Source organism: Glandiceps talaboti, chromosome 4 (assembly GCF_964340395.1).
Source record: "Glandiceps talaboti chromosome 4, keGlaTala1.1, whole genome shotgun sequence".
NCBI classification, from domain to species: domain Eukaryota; kingdom Metazoa; phylum Hemichordata; class Enteropneusta; family Spengelidae; genus Glandiceps; species Glandiceps talaboti.
In genome coordinates this window covers 28,497,886-28,514,474 of record NC_135552.1, presented here as the reverse complement: position 1 = coordinate 28,514,474, position 16,589 = coordinate 28,497,886, and the positions used below count along the sequence as shown (strand labels likewise).

Genomic DNA, 16,589 nt, shown 5'->3' with positions numbered 1-16,589 from the left:
AATTATCAGTTATCAGTCTTCCATTTAATCTTAATTCCAGGACTATATTATACTTTTAAAGGATTATCTCCAAAGAACGTAAAGGATAACGTTTTCGTGAGTACTGTACATTATTTGCAAGACGTACTATTCCTTTATCTTTTACCCACATGTCTTTGCGATTGGAATGATATGCATTGAATGACAATGTATACATTTTCATTTGCAATACTCTACCCCATTCCTCAAAAAGTCATTTAGGTTCATGGTATGATCAAAACGACAATTTTAAAACATGAGAATTCAATCAATGTCATGTACTCTTTCTAAAGGATGTATGAATAATTAAAATGTAATAAGCACTTCCTTTAGGTGCGCAAATCTGAGTGAAAGCAAACTAAATGACGTATTCAAATTCGGTATCAAAGTCCTTCAATTAAATATCTGGAGAAATAACACGAAAAGCCTGTAAAAACATTCTTTAGGGATTCCTCTGTGTTTGCCTTATTTCCTGCTTTTAATGCATTTTTCTATGAAAGTCTAACATCTAAGGTCATAAAGCCATTTCTCTAATGTTACTCTCATTGATGTGTTTTCTTTTACGTAATTATATAGCACATTACGTTTTAGGTTTAATTCAGGGCACTAATCCCTTAATTTCGCCGACAATGATGGCTTTTATGTAATCACAACAAAAAGTTTTAACAATTGTTTAATCATTGCTTAGTATCTGTGGGTTAAAAGTAAGACGGAGTATTAGGTTATGTTTTTCATTATCATTATTTCTCAAAGGACATGGACCATAGCGACATGTATTAAATTACAACAAGGCATGCATTGGCTTAATCCATTTCGACTCAAGTACCTCAAATAACTGGTCAAGATCATTAGCAGTCACCACCAGATCACTTCTCGCATGGACATTTTACCGCGTGGGTCAGGTTTTGCCTGGCTGAACCCGACAATGGACTTCTAGGGATATACAATATTTTTTCCTCAGATAAATAAATACATATCTGTTAATGGTGACTCATAATAAGGGGATGCTGTGAGCGATAGAATGAAAACAAACTTCTACTAATATTATACTCCTGGTCTGATATTATCTACATGTGTGAAGAATATAACCAATTACATTAACTTTCAGAAAACAATCCAAGTTAACGATACTGATTCACTTCATTACATGTTGTAATTTCCAATAGCAGACTAGCCTGCTTGAATGGCAAGATATCTTTTGTCGAGCTATCAAACTCTGAAATGATGAACCAAGCAGACTGTTGTTTGAATGTTTCCTTATAAGGTAACTGAGCTTATGCAAATTACTAGTGACAGTTGCACAATGTCATCGTTAAACTCATTAGTATTGGACACTTAAACTGAGCATTTCCTAAGTTCTGATTTAGTCGGTAAAAACAGATGATATGTGACAATTCCGTGTTTATTCTCAGAAAAGCTTCTATCATACTTTAAGACTTGTAAATCTCGAGAGACTCTTAGACAGCAGTCTTTATAGGATGACTTAATTACTGCTTCATATCATGCGTTTCAACGTGCAAAATCACCACAACGTTACCGAGCGACCCTAGCATACTAATACACCTGCTTGACATTTTCTATCCATCAAACAACTTAACAGTGATCTATCAGGCGGTACACGACTAGGCATCTTGATGAGACGCAGTTGCTAGCTTTTCAGTGACTTATTGGTGACGAAATAAGTAGACTAGGTCTAGATCTAGTGCAAGGTAAAGATAATGCTGCTTGTTTTCCAAAAGTTGTCCCGCGTCATCGGATATCTCATATCTCCCTTGACTATACAACACACCATTATCATCTCCCATAGGAAAAGATTCAATCGATTAATATACGACTGGAAACGTGATCACAGGAAAGCAAAATATTTCAAACAGGCCCATCGTAAGGATATACAAGGCACGTTGTTATAGTGTTAAAGTGACGTTTTGTCATTACCATGTGAATACCAAAAGCAAATTAAAAAGAAAACACAACAAGTAAGCATAAAAATGGCATTTCATAACTGAAGGCCCTAAGGAGTGAGTGTGTGTGTGTGTGTGTGTGTGTGTGTGTGTGTGTGTGTGTGTGTGTGTGTGTGTGTGTGTGTGTGTGGACAACATAACTATAAGTTGAAGGCCATTTTGCTTATTTTATATTACTATTAGTACACAAACCTTTGATTTGTGAGCACTCTATGAAGAAATAGAGCGGAATACTGTTTTCTAGTTATAATCAAGGCTAAAAAGTGTAGATATGGTCTGAACAGTCAAGTATTTCATGCTGTACATGTTCACACTGACTAATTGCTTACAACCTTTGACATAGTACTTTAACAGCAAGATTTGTACAAGCATTTGAAAGGGAAAACAACAGGTTCAACAAAAGGACATTTGAATGATACAAATTGTACAGAAGAATAGCATACATCATAGTTTATGTAGTACTGAAACAAACCAACTGATATATGGCATGTCTAAAGCTATTTTAAGATTTAACAAGTTCCTGCTGTTTGGCTAAATAGCAATGTCATAGACTTAAGTATTAAATTTTAATTTGAAGAAACCCGATTAGCAAGTAAGATGAAGTAATGGTGAGAGATTGCGGGGTAGACGTTCCCATGTATAATATGTCTTAGTTTGTATAACACACATAATCTACCAAACTACTAAAACTGCTCAAAGCAAAGATTTGTAATTGAAAATATCATTAAGAAATTTTATCCAAACGTTTATTCTTCCGTTGTTATTTAAGTGAATGGTTTTTACCAAAGTAGATTAAAAAATAATCTATATGTAGTATTGTGAGGTTGGAGTAGATACACTACAGAGTCAGTTTTTATGGGTATGGATAGTTTCATCGCGATGAAAACGCGACTACATTAATTGTTGAACGTATGTTAACATTTTGTCATTGTTTTTTAAGGTCAAAATTTCAAAGCTATTTTACAAATGTCTGTTCTCATTTAACTTAGAGTGTGATTTACATCACACCTTGGGACTATAGCATCGGGTACATGCTACATTTCTGTGAAGGTTTAAATTTTGGTATTAACTGTATTAGAGTATTGGTGCCACAGAAGACAGTATTTAGTGGTAAAAGGGTAAAGAGAAGGCTCTGCGAGAAGTGATAATGTGGCCGCAATAAGTGAGAATACTAGACAAAGGTTTATTCTTGTTGTTAGTATTGTGATGAATGCAGGTATTCTGTCCATAGGGATAATAACGTTGATACAGCATTTCTGGGCGGGGTACAAGACAGTAACAGTGTGTAAACATCAATTCAAATCCCTGTTACCCCTTTGTCGTTACTTTATTTGAACCAAGTTTGACGTCGGACTCTTAAACATTTACACAGATGCTTAGCACGAATTTATTACCATGCCTACTACGGCATCGCCATTAACAATGTTTCACATGGAAAGAGAAAATAATGACCGGATTGGCGCCTGTAATGCGTAAATGTTCTTACAGTTCCCACAGGGGTATTCTTGACAAATTGTTGAAAACATTTGAAACAAGAAAATGTACCGTCTCATAAAATTATCCTGACAGGTTACATTTCAAATAAATGAAGCTACCGTAAAAGAGACGAAGGTCTCCGGATATTTCATTGCTTTGATTTATGTCCTTGCCAACAGACAGGGGGAGATTAATGTGCTTATATGTACTAAAGGAACTGTGTCATGCAGGACTGTTGGATCAAGGTATTTAGGCGTAAAACAGGTAAACATTGTCATGACCCTCTACTACTAAGTAAAAGCACATAGTAATTATTTAAGCAGTTGAAAGCTTTTATAAAACCCTTAAATCGTTAGGTCCCCCTGTTTACGTCGAAAAGATAGAGACTGAAGAATAATCAAATTATTGCCAATGAAGTCTTAATCATTTTAAGATACCATTCAATGTCAGTACGGGTTGGGGGCTTACTAGACGTAAGACCACACAAATACCATGTGATCAGATGAATGAAGACAAATTGTCGGTATGTTTATAGTTTATCTTGGAGCGAAGTTATATTGAGCTTCCTTTCCAAAAAATCGCCATGTGATGGTTTGTATGTGAAATGCATTTTGGGAATGTTAAGGCAAGGTTACTTCTCTGGAAAACGTAAAAAACAATACACACTAATAACCTTGATGGATAAATATTTTGTTAGCCTTATCTGCTAACTCTTAGATCAAGTGTACAACTATACAATGTTGTGACATATGTAAATTAACATTGGTAGTGGGCGACGCACAAATAGCTCAAACACTCCGGTTATTTAAAATGAAAGTGTCTTAGAAGATGTTCCTTAATTTCTTAATTTAAATGTATCGATGGATTGATAGAATGTGTACTGCATCATGCCCTGTATAATCTAGTATTGATATATGATGGTCTTGATGAGTTGCACGGGTACATGGATGTATACAATTAATCCATGCTGTTCTGTTCACGATAACGTTGATTTTGGCCTCGTATTAAATTTATCCCGACAATGGCTCCTTAAGCCCACTGGGGCAAATTACTACCGTGTTCATATATTGTTTGATAGCCGAAGCAATTACTAACAATTTATTCGGTGATTCACATCATTCCAGGGGTCTGAATAAATCAAAAATACTTTACTTCCACATGTTTGATTGATAGGTGAACACTTCCTATTGAATACCTATTTTCTGTTATATGTCTCTATAATGTTTCTCATTGATTTAATCGACTATTGCCATTTTGTTATTATTTGAACTTATGGCAACGTTTACACAGTAACCCTATGGGGTAATGCACACACACACACATACATACACACATACATACATACATACATACATACATACATACATACATCCATCCATACATACATACATACATACATACATACATACATACATACATACATACACACACGCAATTACAGCAGTCTCTAAACATTTGAAATAAGTTGGGGGAAAAGAAATATAATTGGATGCTAATGTCTGATTATAGCTACATTGGCCGTAAGTCCAAACCGTTTCAGTTTCTTTTATAATGTATTGATATGATTGAATGTGTCAATTTGTTCTTATCTTTGTCACTGAGCTCAAAAAAATTATCTTATCATTTCACCTACAACTAGATTGGTTTGGTTTCATTGTGATTAATAGCTTGATTAAATTTCAACTTGTACATATTAAAACCAAACATAACCATCAGATAGTTGTCCTTCACTAGGTATACAAGTATGCGGCTGAACATAACAGTGTGCCGGTAGAATGAACTTAGTTTAGATTCCCCGTTAGCACTAGTCGTGGGCAGGGCGGTGGCAAGTCTTTTTTAAATGGAATGTAGTGTCAAACCCAACGGTTCCATAATCACTTCTATAGAGCTATTACTGCCAAAATTGTTATGCTTAAAATTATAAAAAGTCAAAAAAATGTTTTCTTACGAGGCCCACGACATTTTTTATGAATATATTAGCGCTAACTGTTTGATGGGGGCTTTACTTTCCGATGTATTTGAAGGATAAATGCTTTCTCCGTACTGCTTTGACATTTTAGGTAGCATGTTTGTCACAATGTCACCTGCTGAACGCTTTCGGGCGTATGTATATGATTTTTGTTTCGTTAATATCGCTGTGGTTGTAAGCCAAGCAAAGACATCGGATCAAGTCCCCCGTGGTTGCTGTACCCTTAATCGACAACACCAATATAATATTCACTTTACGATTATGGCCCACGCATAGACATCCAACAATTTATAAGAAATGAATGTTCGTGCCTCCATGGGTACAGATGCACAGGAACTACGTGGCAACCATTTCCTTTGTGTACTGAGCTACTAAAATTATTATAATCTGCTTTCGGATTTATTGAAGATATGTTCACGGTACATAATTATAAACGTAGCTGTCTAATTTGCATATTATATTATTCTTAAGTTGTGTTCCCAGTGTCATTTCCATATGGGCTCCATGTTTTGTAAGAATATGTGAAGTATTTTCTGTGAAACGTAAATACTAGAGACACTTAAAGAATAGCATGAACCCGACAAATGTTCAGATTATGTACCGTCTGTCGTTGTTGAAAACACCCTAAAGGAATGCTGATTTAGTAGGTTTCTCTGTCTACATCGAACGTAATTTGAGAGAGATGGAATACAATCAATTGAAACGAGCAACGTTTAGTAATTAGAGACAGTTTACTAACGCAGTCGTTTTTGTGTATAGATTCGAAAAGGCAAATTCACAGCATTGATAAATGTTGTTTACCGATGGGTATATCAGATAACTACAATATACACTAATACGTCCCAAAAATAATGACGATACAGATACTGGTAAATATAACATTTGAATGATATTTTGGACATCTGCATTGTATATAATGGGAATTATGGAGTCGTGCAGGAATGCGCTGACAGAGTAATCAGAAGCTTTTAGTTTCAAACCATTGTAAACACGGATTTACTTTTCACTGCAAAAATGACTCAAAACTGTAAAATTGTGATACCCCATTGGGCTTTGTTGGAAAGTATTCATTGCAAATGGCGTAATGTTTGCTGTCGTCAATTTGTATCTGACTTCTGTGTAATGACAGTCGTATATGCTGTTTGAAACCCCAAGGAAACAATATGTTTTTAAAGAGACAGTGACACAATATAAAAGCTTGTAAGATGAAGATTTATAACTTGGTGAGCGCTTACAAGCTAGGACAGCATGCAGCTGGATCGACGTCCTTACTTGTTTTTCAATCGATAACCATTCTTATGTCTACAAATTATGACATTTAAAAGTGCATTTACTGTACTTCATGTTCACCGTTTTCAGATAACGTAATAATAACAAACAAACAAACGTAATATGCTTCCACAATCCTTATCCAATTAAAGTTGATAGGCCACATGAATATGTTTTCCTGATACAATACAATAGTAGCAAATCCCCTCTTGGAGTAAATGTTGGAAATCGTTCTTTTTAGACGTTATTGACATGAACCCCTTGACGACACGATGACACATACCCATATTTTATTGCGCATCATTGTCGCATCATCGCGACGAAAGCGCAGCTTTACGTCATTTTAATATTGACATCATTCTCGTCCAATCGACTCTTACTTGTATAGCCGAGATTTTATCTGATACTTAGTAAAATTGCTTCCGTTGCTTTTCACCTTACAGATGTGCACGTACATTCGGAAGACGAAACACTATGCTTCAATGCCAAAATAAATGGTTTTAATGAAATGCACGCAAAAAGTACAACATTTTGTACTATCTTTTCGGCGGGAATATGTATGGCGCGAAACGTTTACAGACAGTCATGTCGCGTAAAATGTACATCTGAAAAAAAAAAAATTTATAATGTACCTGTCGACTTGCGTTACGTTCAATCATTATTCATTGTAATTAATGAAGCATTACCGATGCACCTGACAAACCTCTAAACCAGATCACGATACATTATAAAGCAGAACACGTACGCATGTCTATGGCATGATTATGGAGGAGGGGGGGGGGCTATAAGTTGAAACTTATCATGATTACAAATTATGTCTGCTTTGTCTTTTGAGACACCAAATCACACTTGTTACGTTAAATTTGCACTTATGCTCTTCAACGGTTGTGTGGCAATATATTTCCTGTCGTCATGACGTCAACGGGTAGACCCGATACAAGAATCTGATGACCTAACTAAATGACAAATAGGGTTATTAAGACAAGCGAAAGTGCACCCTTTCTCTGAAATCTAGTGAAATTACATGATCTAAAGTAGTCCAAAGTGAACTCTATCTTGTAAAGGTCCCTTCAACATAGTAACGGTGCTATGGGAGAGGTATGTCTGTATACGTATAGAGTTTAAAGGAACATGGTCTGCAACTTGCAAGTATCTTTCGACATTTTGGTTTCCAAATAAAGGGTTATTTATATTTTACCCTTCACTGTCACTTGTTTAATGACTAACAATCACTAGCAAAAGTCCCAACGTATTGACTGTTTTCAGATTGCACTTTCATAATTTGTGAATAAAATGACGTAATTTTATCATAACACGGTTTACATCGTAGGAGTGGCTGTCGTGGCTAGTGGCTATCGGAGTGGCTAGTGGCTTTCGTTTGTTTTGTTTTTTGACAAGTGATAGTGAATGGTAAAATAAAGTAACCTTTCATTTGGAAACAAAATGACGACCGATACTTACATGTTGCACACCATGTCCTTCTACACGTTTTCGTACACAACGATAGCACGAATCACGCAATTGCTAATTTTCAATATACGTGTATACCGATAAACTGCAATCTTGCCATCTAGACAGTGTTTGGACAGACTGATGAGCATTTTTTGCGCGGGATAACATTAAACTTTATAGCATGTCTGTGAAATAAATGACTTCAAAGGTCAGAGCCCACTGTGACAGTAAACGTTAACAGTGGTGATTTTGTATATACTAGACAGTAGTATGCTTCCCTGACCGGGAAATATGACAAGAGTTATATTGTAGATCAGGATACATTTGTAAACGATTTCGCTTGCGTGATTATATCGATGACACTTCTGCCATATGTAAGTTTTGGAACAAGTGCTTATTGATTGTGCACTAAGTGGCAATGTCGCAACCCCTCTTCTATAAATTCTCACGTGGTAAAACAAAAACAGGTGTTACTTCAAAGCTATGACCGTTATGTGAGATGAAACACGAACGCAATTAGGGTCGAACCATAATTTCTTTGGAGGGAGTATGGTTGAAAGTCGGAATGATCTATGGTAGACAAAAACACATGCGCGAATGTCTAGATAGAAACACTGACGGAGAAAAGTTTAATCTGTACTGAATTCTAGGGAAATGTCACAGAACCAAATGGGAAGAAATACCACTAGAATTTGTACTTACTTTGTATCAACAGTTTCATGACAAAATAAGCTAGTTGTTTATACCTGTTTGTTTTAGAGTTCCGAACACAGCTCTCGATCGATTGCACTGGAACAGTGTGAAACATAGAGAAGTTTAACTTTGCATGTTGGATCTATAAGCCCAAACAACGAAACTGAATGCAAGGACCTCCTAACTGCGTTTAATCAATGATCAACGACATAGCTAACTAGTATGCATGTAGGTATACAGATCAGCTCCCCGAACTTTAGTAATAGACTATAGGTAAATAGTTCTACGACTGAATTTGATCAACCTTTACATGACATTTTCGATCACTGACATATGTAAACTAATTCCTAAATAGATTGATGTGGTTCATCATTCCTGCCACTATCCTACATTACCGGACATCTAATAAGTTCTGACCTGTTTCACCTTTAGTTACTTAAGACGAACAAAATGAATTACTTATTTGATTAAATTTCCCTATTCCTTGATCAGTGGGCTGTGGTAGCGGTTGAGAGGAATTCTACCGCGCTTTTGAAAATTGAAGACAGGGACGAATTCGTGTGGGAAATCTGAAAATATGGGATTGTGTTATATTTAACGTACATAGTTGATGTCAATTTGCTAAATTTCTTCCTAAATGAAATGCATGGACTTTTGGCATGGAGTGTGGGCTGGGGTGGAATGTATGAACTTTTGGGCAGCGTGCGGGATGGGTTGAAATGTATGGAATTGTGGGATGTAGTGCCGGGCTGTGAGGGGGGTTGAATGTATAGACCTTTTGCCGGACGGGGGACGGGCTGGGGCGTATTCATTATTTACACTGCTAGGGAAACTAACACATTTTTCACCGTTTTATTGTATATGTCTTCTTTTTAATGCGAATTTTTTGTCATCGTTTTTCTCGTTCTGCAGTAATTTTCACAGTATTTTGAATGAAAAGGCTATATTTAATCATTCACCATATAATCAAATGTCGTGAGAGAAATGAATATCTGTACATCGGCAACCCGATAAAGTGAACAACTTTCCAGTCCAAATGTACACGTGTTAAACCGAATTACAACATGTGTCATTACCAAGCTAGGTTCTTTGGGTTTACTTTTTTTAAATTTATATCCAACAGGTATTGCCCAACAACAGAAGGAAGGTTTAGTTTTAGTGCAGGAAGAAACCGGTCCTGGGGAATCTGGGGAAAACCTACGTTGTTCGGTAGAGTCAATCTGAACGACACTATTCTTACTTAGAGCGTGGTAAATTTAATTAAATCCTGAATAGGTTCGAATCACGACCGCAGTGGTAAGAGGCAAGTGGTTTAACCACTCAGCCAACTCTTACATGTATGCTAACAAACACAGGGCCTATGATGGAAGCTGGACATTGTCCAGTCTGTGACGTCATTTATTTACATTGGGTATGAGATAAAACAGAAAGTACACACCCATTACATGAAATGGTCAGACTACTTGTCCAAAATGTTTAACTCAACAGTTTTCTCGCTATAACAATTCGAAAGAATGTTTCTTCGTCGCAACTAAGGATGAGCGAAAATAGAGCAGTCTGGTGGAATATGTATACGTGTGTCGTACAAATTTTTGAAGTTGAGTGAAAAGTGCACCGTTAAGCTAATTTAGTTTAAGATGAAAATAAACAAAAACAACAGAGAACTGTTACAGTCGTCCAGGTAGGGGAGAGAGAGAGAGAGAGAGAGAGAGAGAGAGAGAGAGAGAGAGAGAGAGAGAGAGAGAGAGAGAGAGAGAGAGAGAGAGAGAGAGAGAGAGAGAGAGAGAGAGAGATTTTAAAATCTTACCTGTAGAAAGCGTAGCATCATCGGCGGACGCCAGACAATCTTCCTGACTCGTCATTTCTCATAGATGAGTCGGCTCCAAGTCCATGGAATATTACGTTGACGTCGAGTAGACAAATAACCACGGTCGAAATCTAGCGAAAGAAGATTGAAACCAAGTTAGCAGTTATCGTGTCTTCAGTTGAAGATACTTTCTCTGAGTAGTCTTCTTCTGCAACTCTGGATTAATGTCAACATCGCTTCTCTATATGACTCAAGTTCTCTCGTCCACAATAAATCAGGTGTGGTCAATGTCGATACAGCAACGTGACTAAAAGGTTCTGAAACAGATGATTGGTTCCCCTGCCGGGATGAATGCTCACTTCTAATATACTATATAATAAGCCTGCAGAGTTGCTCCGTTGGGATATTGTCAAAGCAACACCCCTATGCTGGTTGACAAGTGAACATGGATGGGCGGGTACAATAGAACGAGAACATACTCAGTGATTACACCGAGTTACGAGAAAGAACAATTTCATCGCTGCTAGTAATTTATCGCATTATATAGGCGGCGCTATTCAAAAAGATGTACATTTTAGACTTGCAGACGTTAACCAGTGATGTGAATTTTATGGATCATCTACGTGACAAACTTTAACCTGTGATGTGAGTTTTTATAAGACATCTACTGTGACAAACTGTAACCGTCTCCATAATAGCGTAACGAGAAAAGAAAGTAAAATACAAGTTTTACAAGGGAAGGGCTAATGCATTTGTTGCAAGATCTTTAGCCAGCTCTCCGGTTTCGTAACATTTGATTTTCTGTCCTACTAGTGGGCTTGAAAATGAGACATCTGTAAATCTCTTATACCCTTCCAATCGTCTTTTGTATTGACAGTCTTTCCTAAACCAAAATAACAATAGTCTTGTAAGATGGTGTTGTAATCGCTTCACCTCAGTAAATGTTGCCTTACAGTTTTGGCAATGCTTAATGCCAGACTGAACAAAAGACGAAATTGTTTGATTTTAATACTGGCACTAAACGACATAACAAACCGACGTAGAACAATACACTATTGTATGCAAATGTATGCAATTGGGTTGAAACAATTTATTCGTGGGAGTCATATATAAATAATCATTTCTTGAAAATTGTCTTTAACGAACGAGATAAGTACATGTTACATAACATATTCTTGTACAAATCTACGGCCGCCAAAGCGATAAACAGAAAAGAGAGTATTCAAAAAAAGAAATTGCACCGTTGAAAAGAATGCCAACTTCTTCAAGGTCCTCCAGTTTGAAACACAGTACTTGAAATAACACATTGTATTCTATTACGTAATACAATCGTGCGTTGAAATGTCACTGCCAAAGTGTAGTAAAATAAATGATACAGTCCAGAATCGTTTTATCTGCAGGCAGCTACATTTACCTCGCTTAATTCGGATTTCACGCAACCTCAGAAAGCTTTCAGTTCAACTAATTAATGCCTCGAGCACATAAAAGCTTAACATTTAAAACAAACTGCCCTTCTTCTCAATCAGCTACTTTTATCTGGTGATAATTAAATCAAAGCTTACTTGGAAAGGTGTCAGGGACAAATTTAAAAGTACTTTATCAAAATGGCAATGGGAAATTGTCAATTGTGTAGTACATGAGAAAAACATGTGTTTGTGGCGAAAAGGGTAATTTATGTAAACCATATAGCCTGAGTGTGAGTGATATTAAAAGTGACGAAAGTCAGTCAGTCGGACAGACAGACAGACAGACAGACAGACAGACAGACAGACAGACAGACAGACAGACAGACAGACAGACAGACAGACAGACAGACTATTTCTTCCAAGCTTCCTGGACGACAACCCGATCCTAGAATGTATTTCGTGCAGTTATAGAATGTAAAATATCAATTAAAGGTATTAAATACAAACTCCAATAACCATCGCCCAGCTATCTAGAATGTATTTCATTTAATTACAAACATTCTCGCAAACCAGAACACATATTTCTGCTGTAGCAACGAAATACCTCTCAGGGGTGCGTCTTGGACGGTGCCGTAAAAGAGGCTGTAGTTTACAACCTCTCAGGGGTGCGTCTTGGACGGTGCCGTAAAAGAGGCTGTAGTTTACGACCTCTCAGGGGTGCGTCTTGGACGGTGCCGTAAAAGAGACTGTAGTTTAAGACAATGGTTACAATATGCAAAGCAGTATTAAGTATACCCGTATTTACAGGTGCCCCAAGTATTTAGAGATTTTTGCTTGCCCGATAGATCAAATCCACTGACCCCCCCCCCCCATCGGAGATATTCACTAGTCCCTGACTTCGACCGTTTCCCTTCTGTTGACTGGTTCAGAATAAGGCACGTGGTACATTGAACGTGTATCGCAATAAGGTGAATGGTTGGACAAAGAGCACTTAGAACACAGAAAGTTATATCATCTGAAAGTAGGAGTGCCAGTGTATGTATTGAAATCACATGTGCAGGCGAGTGAGTACTATAGTGGAGAACGACGTGTTATATTAGCCCTACCGGAAGCCGATCACATCAGAGCTACTCAACACTCCAGTTATGGAAATCGAGTCACTCGATGGTCCTAGACTCGAAAGAAAAAGATCGTCACAAGAATAAAAACAAATCGGCATGTAAAAAAAATCAAAAGAATTTTAAAAAAAAATGAAATAAAAAAAAAACTTAATATATAAGTAAAATAAGACAAATATATATTTAAAAAGTGAAATATCACAAATATAAAAAACACCATAGACTTAATATAAAAAATAGACATATACAAAAATCGTACAAGCAGTATAAAAAAATTTGGACATAAAATTCTAATTCAAACTGTTCTTTTTGGCATACTCGGCATATCATAAACAATACCCTCTTTTACGGCACCGTAGTCTCGGATACCCAGACTCTTGCCAATGGGGGCTCTGCCTACGAGACCTCCCCAAACAGGCGTCTGGCTAACAGAGACTAGTTTCGCAGTGTCACGAAAGAAATAATAACTCTGATTTGCGAGAATTGGTTTTAAATACGCACTGAGTTTTCTTAAAATGATGTAAACGCATTAATAATTCAACTTTTGAATAGTTGGATCTTTTGTTGATTGTCACCATGTAAACATAAAATAATCTAATCATGATAATATGGGCATCGTGAAATTGTCATAAAAACATGAGCCGGCACTGGATAAGAATAACTGTCTGGTTGCCTCAGCGGAAATATTTGCTCTCACTTGCTCGAATAGTCGATGTATAAATTGTGAACTTTGGATTATCATTAATACGTTACTGAAAAATTGCCATATTGTGGTGTTTTGACTGACCTTTGGACATAAGTAACCATCGTTAAAATTGTAGCTAAGAATATTATCTTCACATTTGATGATGACCAAACCCGCGTTAAACTAATTGACGGTCAGCACTAAGAAAGTATAGGTAAAATAGTTTGTTGTACCATTTTGTGTGTCTCAAATACCGGGTATATCATAGTCATCATTCATTTGAGCAGCTGTGTATCGGTTCCTTTCATAGCTATGCCTTAGGTATACGTAGCAAACGGTTTTCCTTTGATAAATGAATATGATAGATGACGTATTAAATAAATAATGTGTAACACGACACATGTACTGTACTTACTGTCGGGTAGGATATGTTGGGTGTTTATATTTTTAAGTGGTCGACCGTTTGCATAAAACCACCGCACCCTGTCTAAAATAGCTAATCCTTATGTAGATATAGGGGGACAGGAGTAATTACCAAACATTGTATTATTACCTATAGTAAGATTTTACCTTTGGGAGGTTTTTAAAAATCGATGTTCCTTTGTTCGTAGGAGTTGAAAGCATGTCGGAATTATTGCTATTGAGGCAGAAGTGACAAACTCAACTTCAAATACAACAATCGTCAAAACGTTTATCTGGAAATAACATAAGCAGCTAGCGACTGTACAAATCTGTTTAATTCATACTCATTCCGAGATCTTTCCTACACATGTACAGGACAAAATGTCCACTAAACTAGACAAACAGCGCCTCGTCACTGGTAATAGTAACAAGGTAAATCACACAGGAAATAATTACCACTGAGTATTATAGACACCTCCATTGTGTAATGTGTAATCACGAGTATCTTGAGGACTAACCTCAAAGGTGAAAGGTTATACTTTAGTTTATCATACTTATGACTCCCTGATGACCTATCATCTTGAACTTTATGATTCCCCTCATCGTTTCCAACCGGTCTGCAGCGCTCTCTACATAATCATCAAGCACTATACTGTGGACAACGGAAATCAAGCTTGAGTGAAGCAAACTCGAGAAAGCTAAGTGTACAGGCGGGAATAGGACGACACGGTAGTAGTCGTCATACAGTAATTAGTGAAATGTCGATGACGAAAACTGTCTAAGTATTAACAGGAAAGGGCTAACATTGAGAGTTGTTCAGAGCTAACGTAAAATATAGGTTAAGTGCAACACTTGTTAACTTGTATGCTACGTTGTCCTATAGCTGGAACGCCCTGCAATTTACGATGACAATTCGATCAACTTTGTCGATAATCTTTTCACTATTAAAGACAGTCAACGTAAAATCATGACGATATACTGTACATACTAGGCTCATAACAATTTGGAAGCGCGATGTTGCCATATATTTATACACAGTAATACAATAGTGTACATTTTTGCTTAATATTTCCATGTTGTATCATATTTCTGAATGGCGATGCGTCCTGTACATTGCCGTAAAGAGATGAGTAGTTTAACAACGATGACATCAAGTTGTTATCGTACCGGAATCGCATAGAAATGGGAGATTTTCGCTGACTTTACAATATGATAAAAATAGTCAATGTTTTATGAATGTCCGCCTACCTTTCTAACATTATTTGAACACTCGCCATTCAAATGAACAACTCGTGACCAATATTAAAGAAGCCATATACTTTGAACGAGATTTTTTAACTCATAAAATAGGACTAAAAAAGCAACAACAGCTGACTACCTTGAGGCTTGTAATAGATGTAAAACGAAGACATTTCATAGCAATGGAGAGGTTGTATTTCACTGGATCACAATGTGATTTTAGTCTTAAGTTGAATGAAGGTCATGAATATTTCAAAGATGACAATTCTGACCTTGCAAAGAAATTTAAAGATATTAGACAAGTGCAGTCTAGTGATAAATTGGTGCCTGGTTTATATTTACCTCTCATAAAGTGTTATCTTGAACAAACATTTTAACTAAGCTTGAAAATAAAGAATATGACCTACGTGAATGTTGGTAAGAGATGATCCGTGAAATTTCACTGCTGGCCATTTAAACCACATGTCACTTGAATATTGTAGGCTGCACACAGCTGGGAATTTACACGAAGGATTACATTTCCCTTGCCAATGATAGAACCAATCTTCAATTAGGAAAACCAACAATCGCAATGGAAATACACATTCATGTGCTGAAATACCTCGTTCGACAGAAAGAGTGACATTAGGCATTTGACCTTGACAAGAAAGGTCAAGGTCATGGTCATAGAGATCAGAAAATTGAATCGAAGAATCAATGAACAATAACTGAAAAGCTGCTTCATAACAACACGTGACGGCACCGGTCAGACGCTGGAGTGGGCCATCACAAAATGAAATTGTGGGCATGGCAAACTGCATATCCCGCCCGTGCCACTGGGCTCGAGTGGTGCACGAGAAATGTGAACATCGACACATGGACTAAACGTATTGGAGCAACCCCTAAGGACCATGTCAATCGGAATTACATGTAAATGTGTATATTTATTAAATACTTTGTATAATAGTCTCCTCATGCTGGATGTAGTTTATTGGGGGGGGGGGGGAAGTGTTCAATAAACACATTCCTCGACAGTGGATATCGAGATTTGTACAAACATGCTATCTCATTCAATGACTCGTCGTTTACTAAAAACTATTAACCAGACTGTTTAA

General features: G+C 36.9%; 1 protein-coding gene across 1 annotated transcript in view; it reads right to left on the bottom strand.

Moving 5' to 3' along the window:
• Positions 1 to 16,589, bottom strand: part of LOC144434441 (PDF receptor-like) — a 94,880-nt gene that overhangs the window by 28,635 nt on the left and 49,656 nt on the right. Inside the window, exon 3 of the mRNA XM_078122889.1 lies at positions 10,646 to 10,776. Coding sequence (XP_077979015.1) covers positions 10,646 to 10,700 — 55 coding nt within the window. The 5' untranslated portion in view covers positions 10,701 to 10,776. The remainder of the gene's footprint in view (positions 1 to 10,645; positions 10,777 to 16,589) is intronic.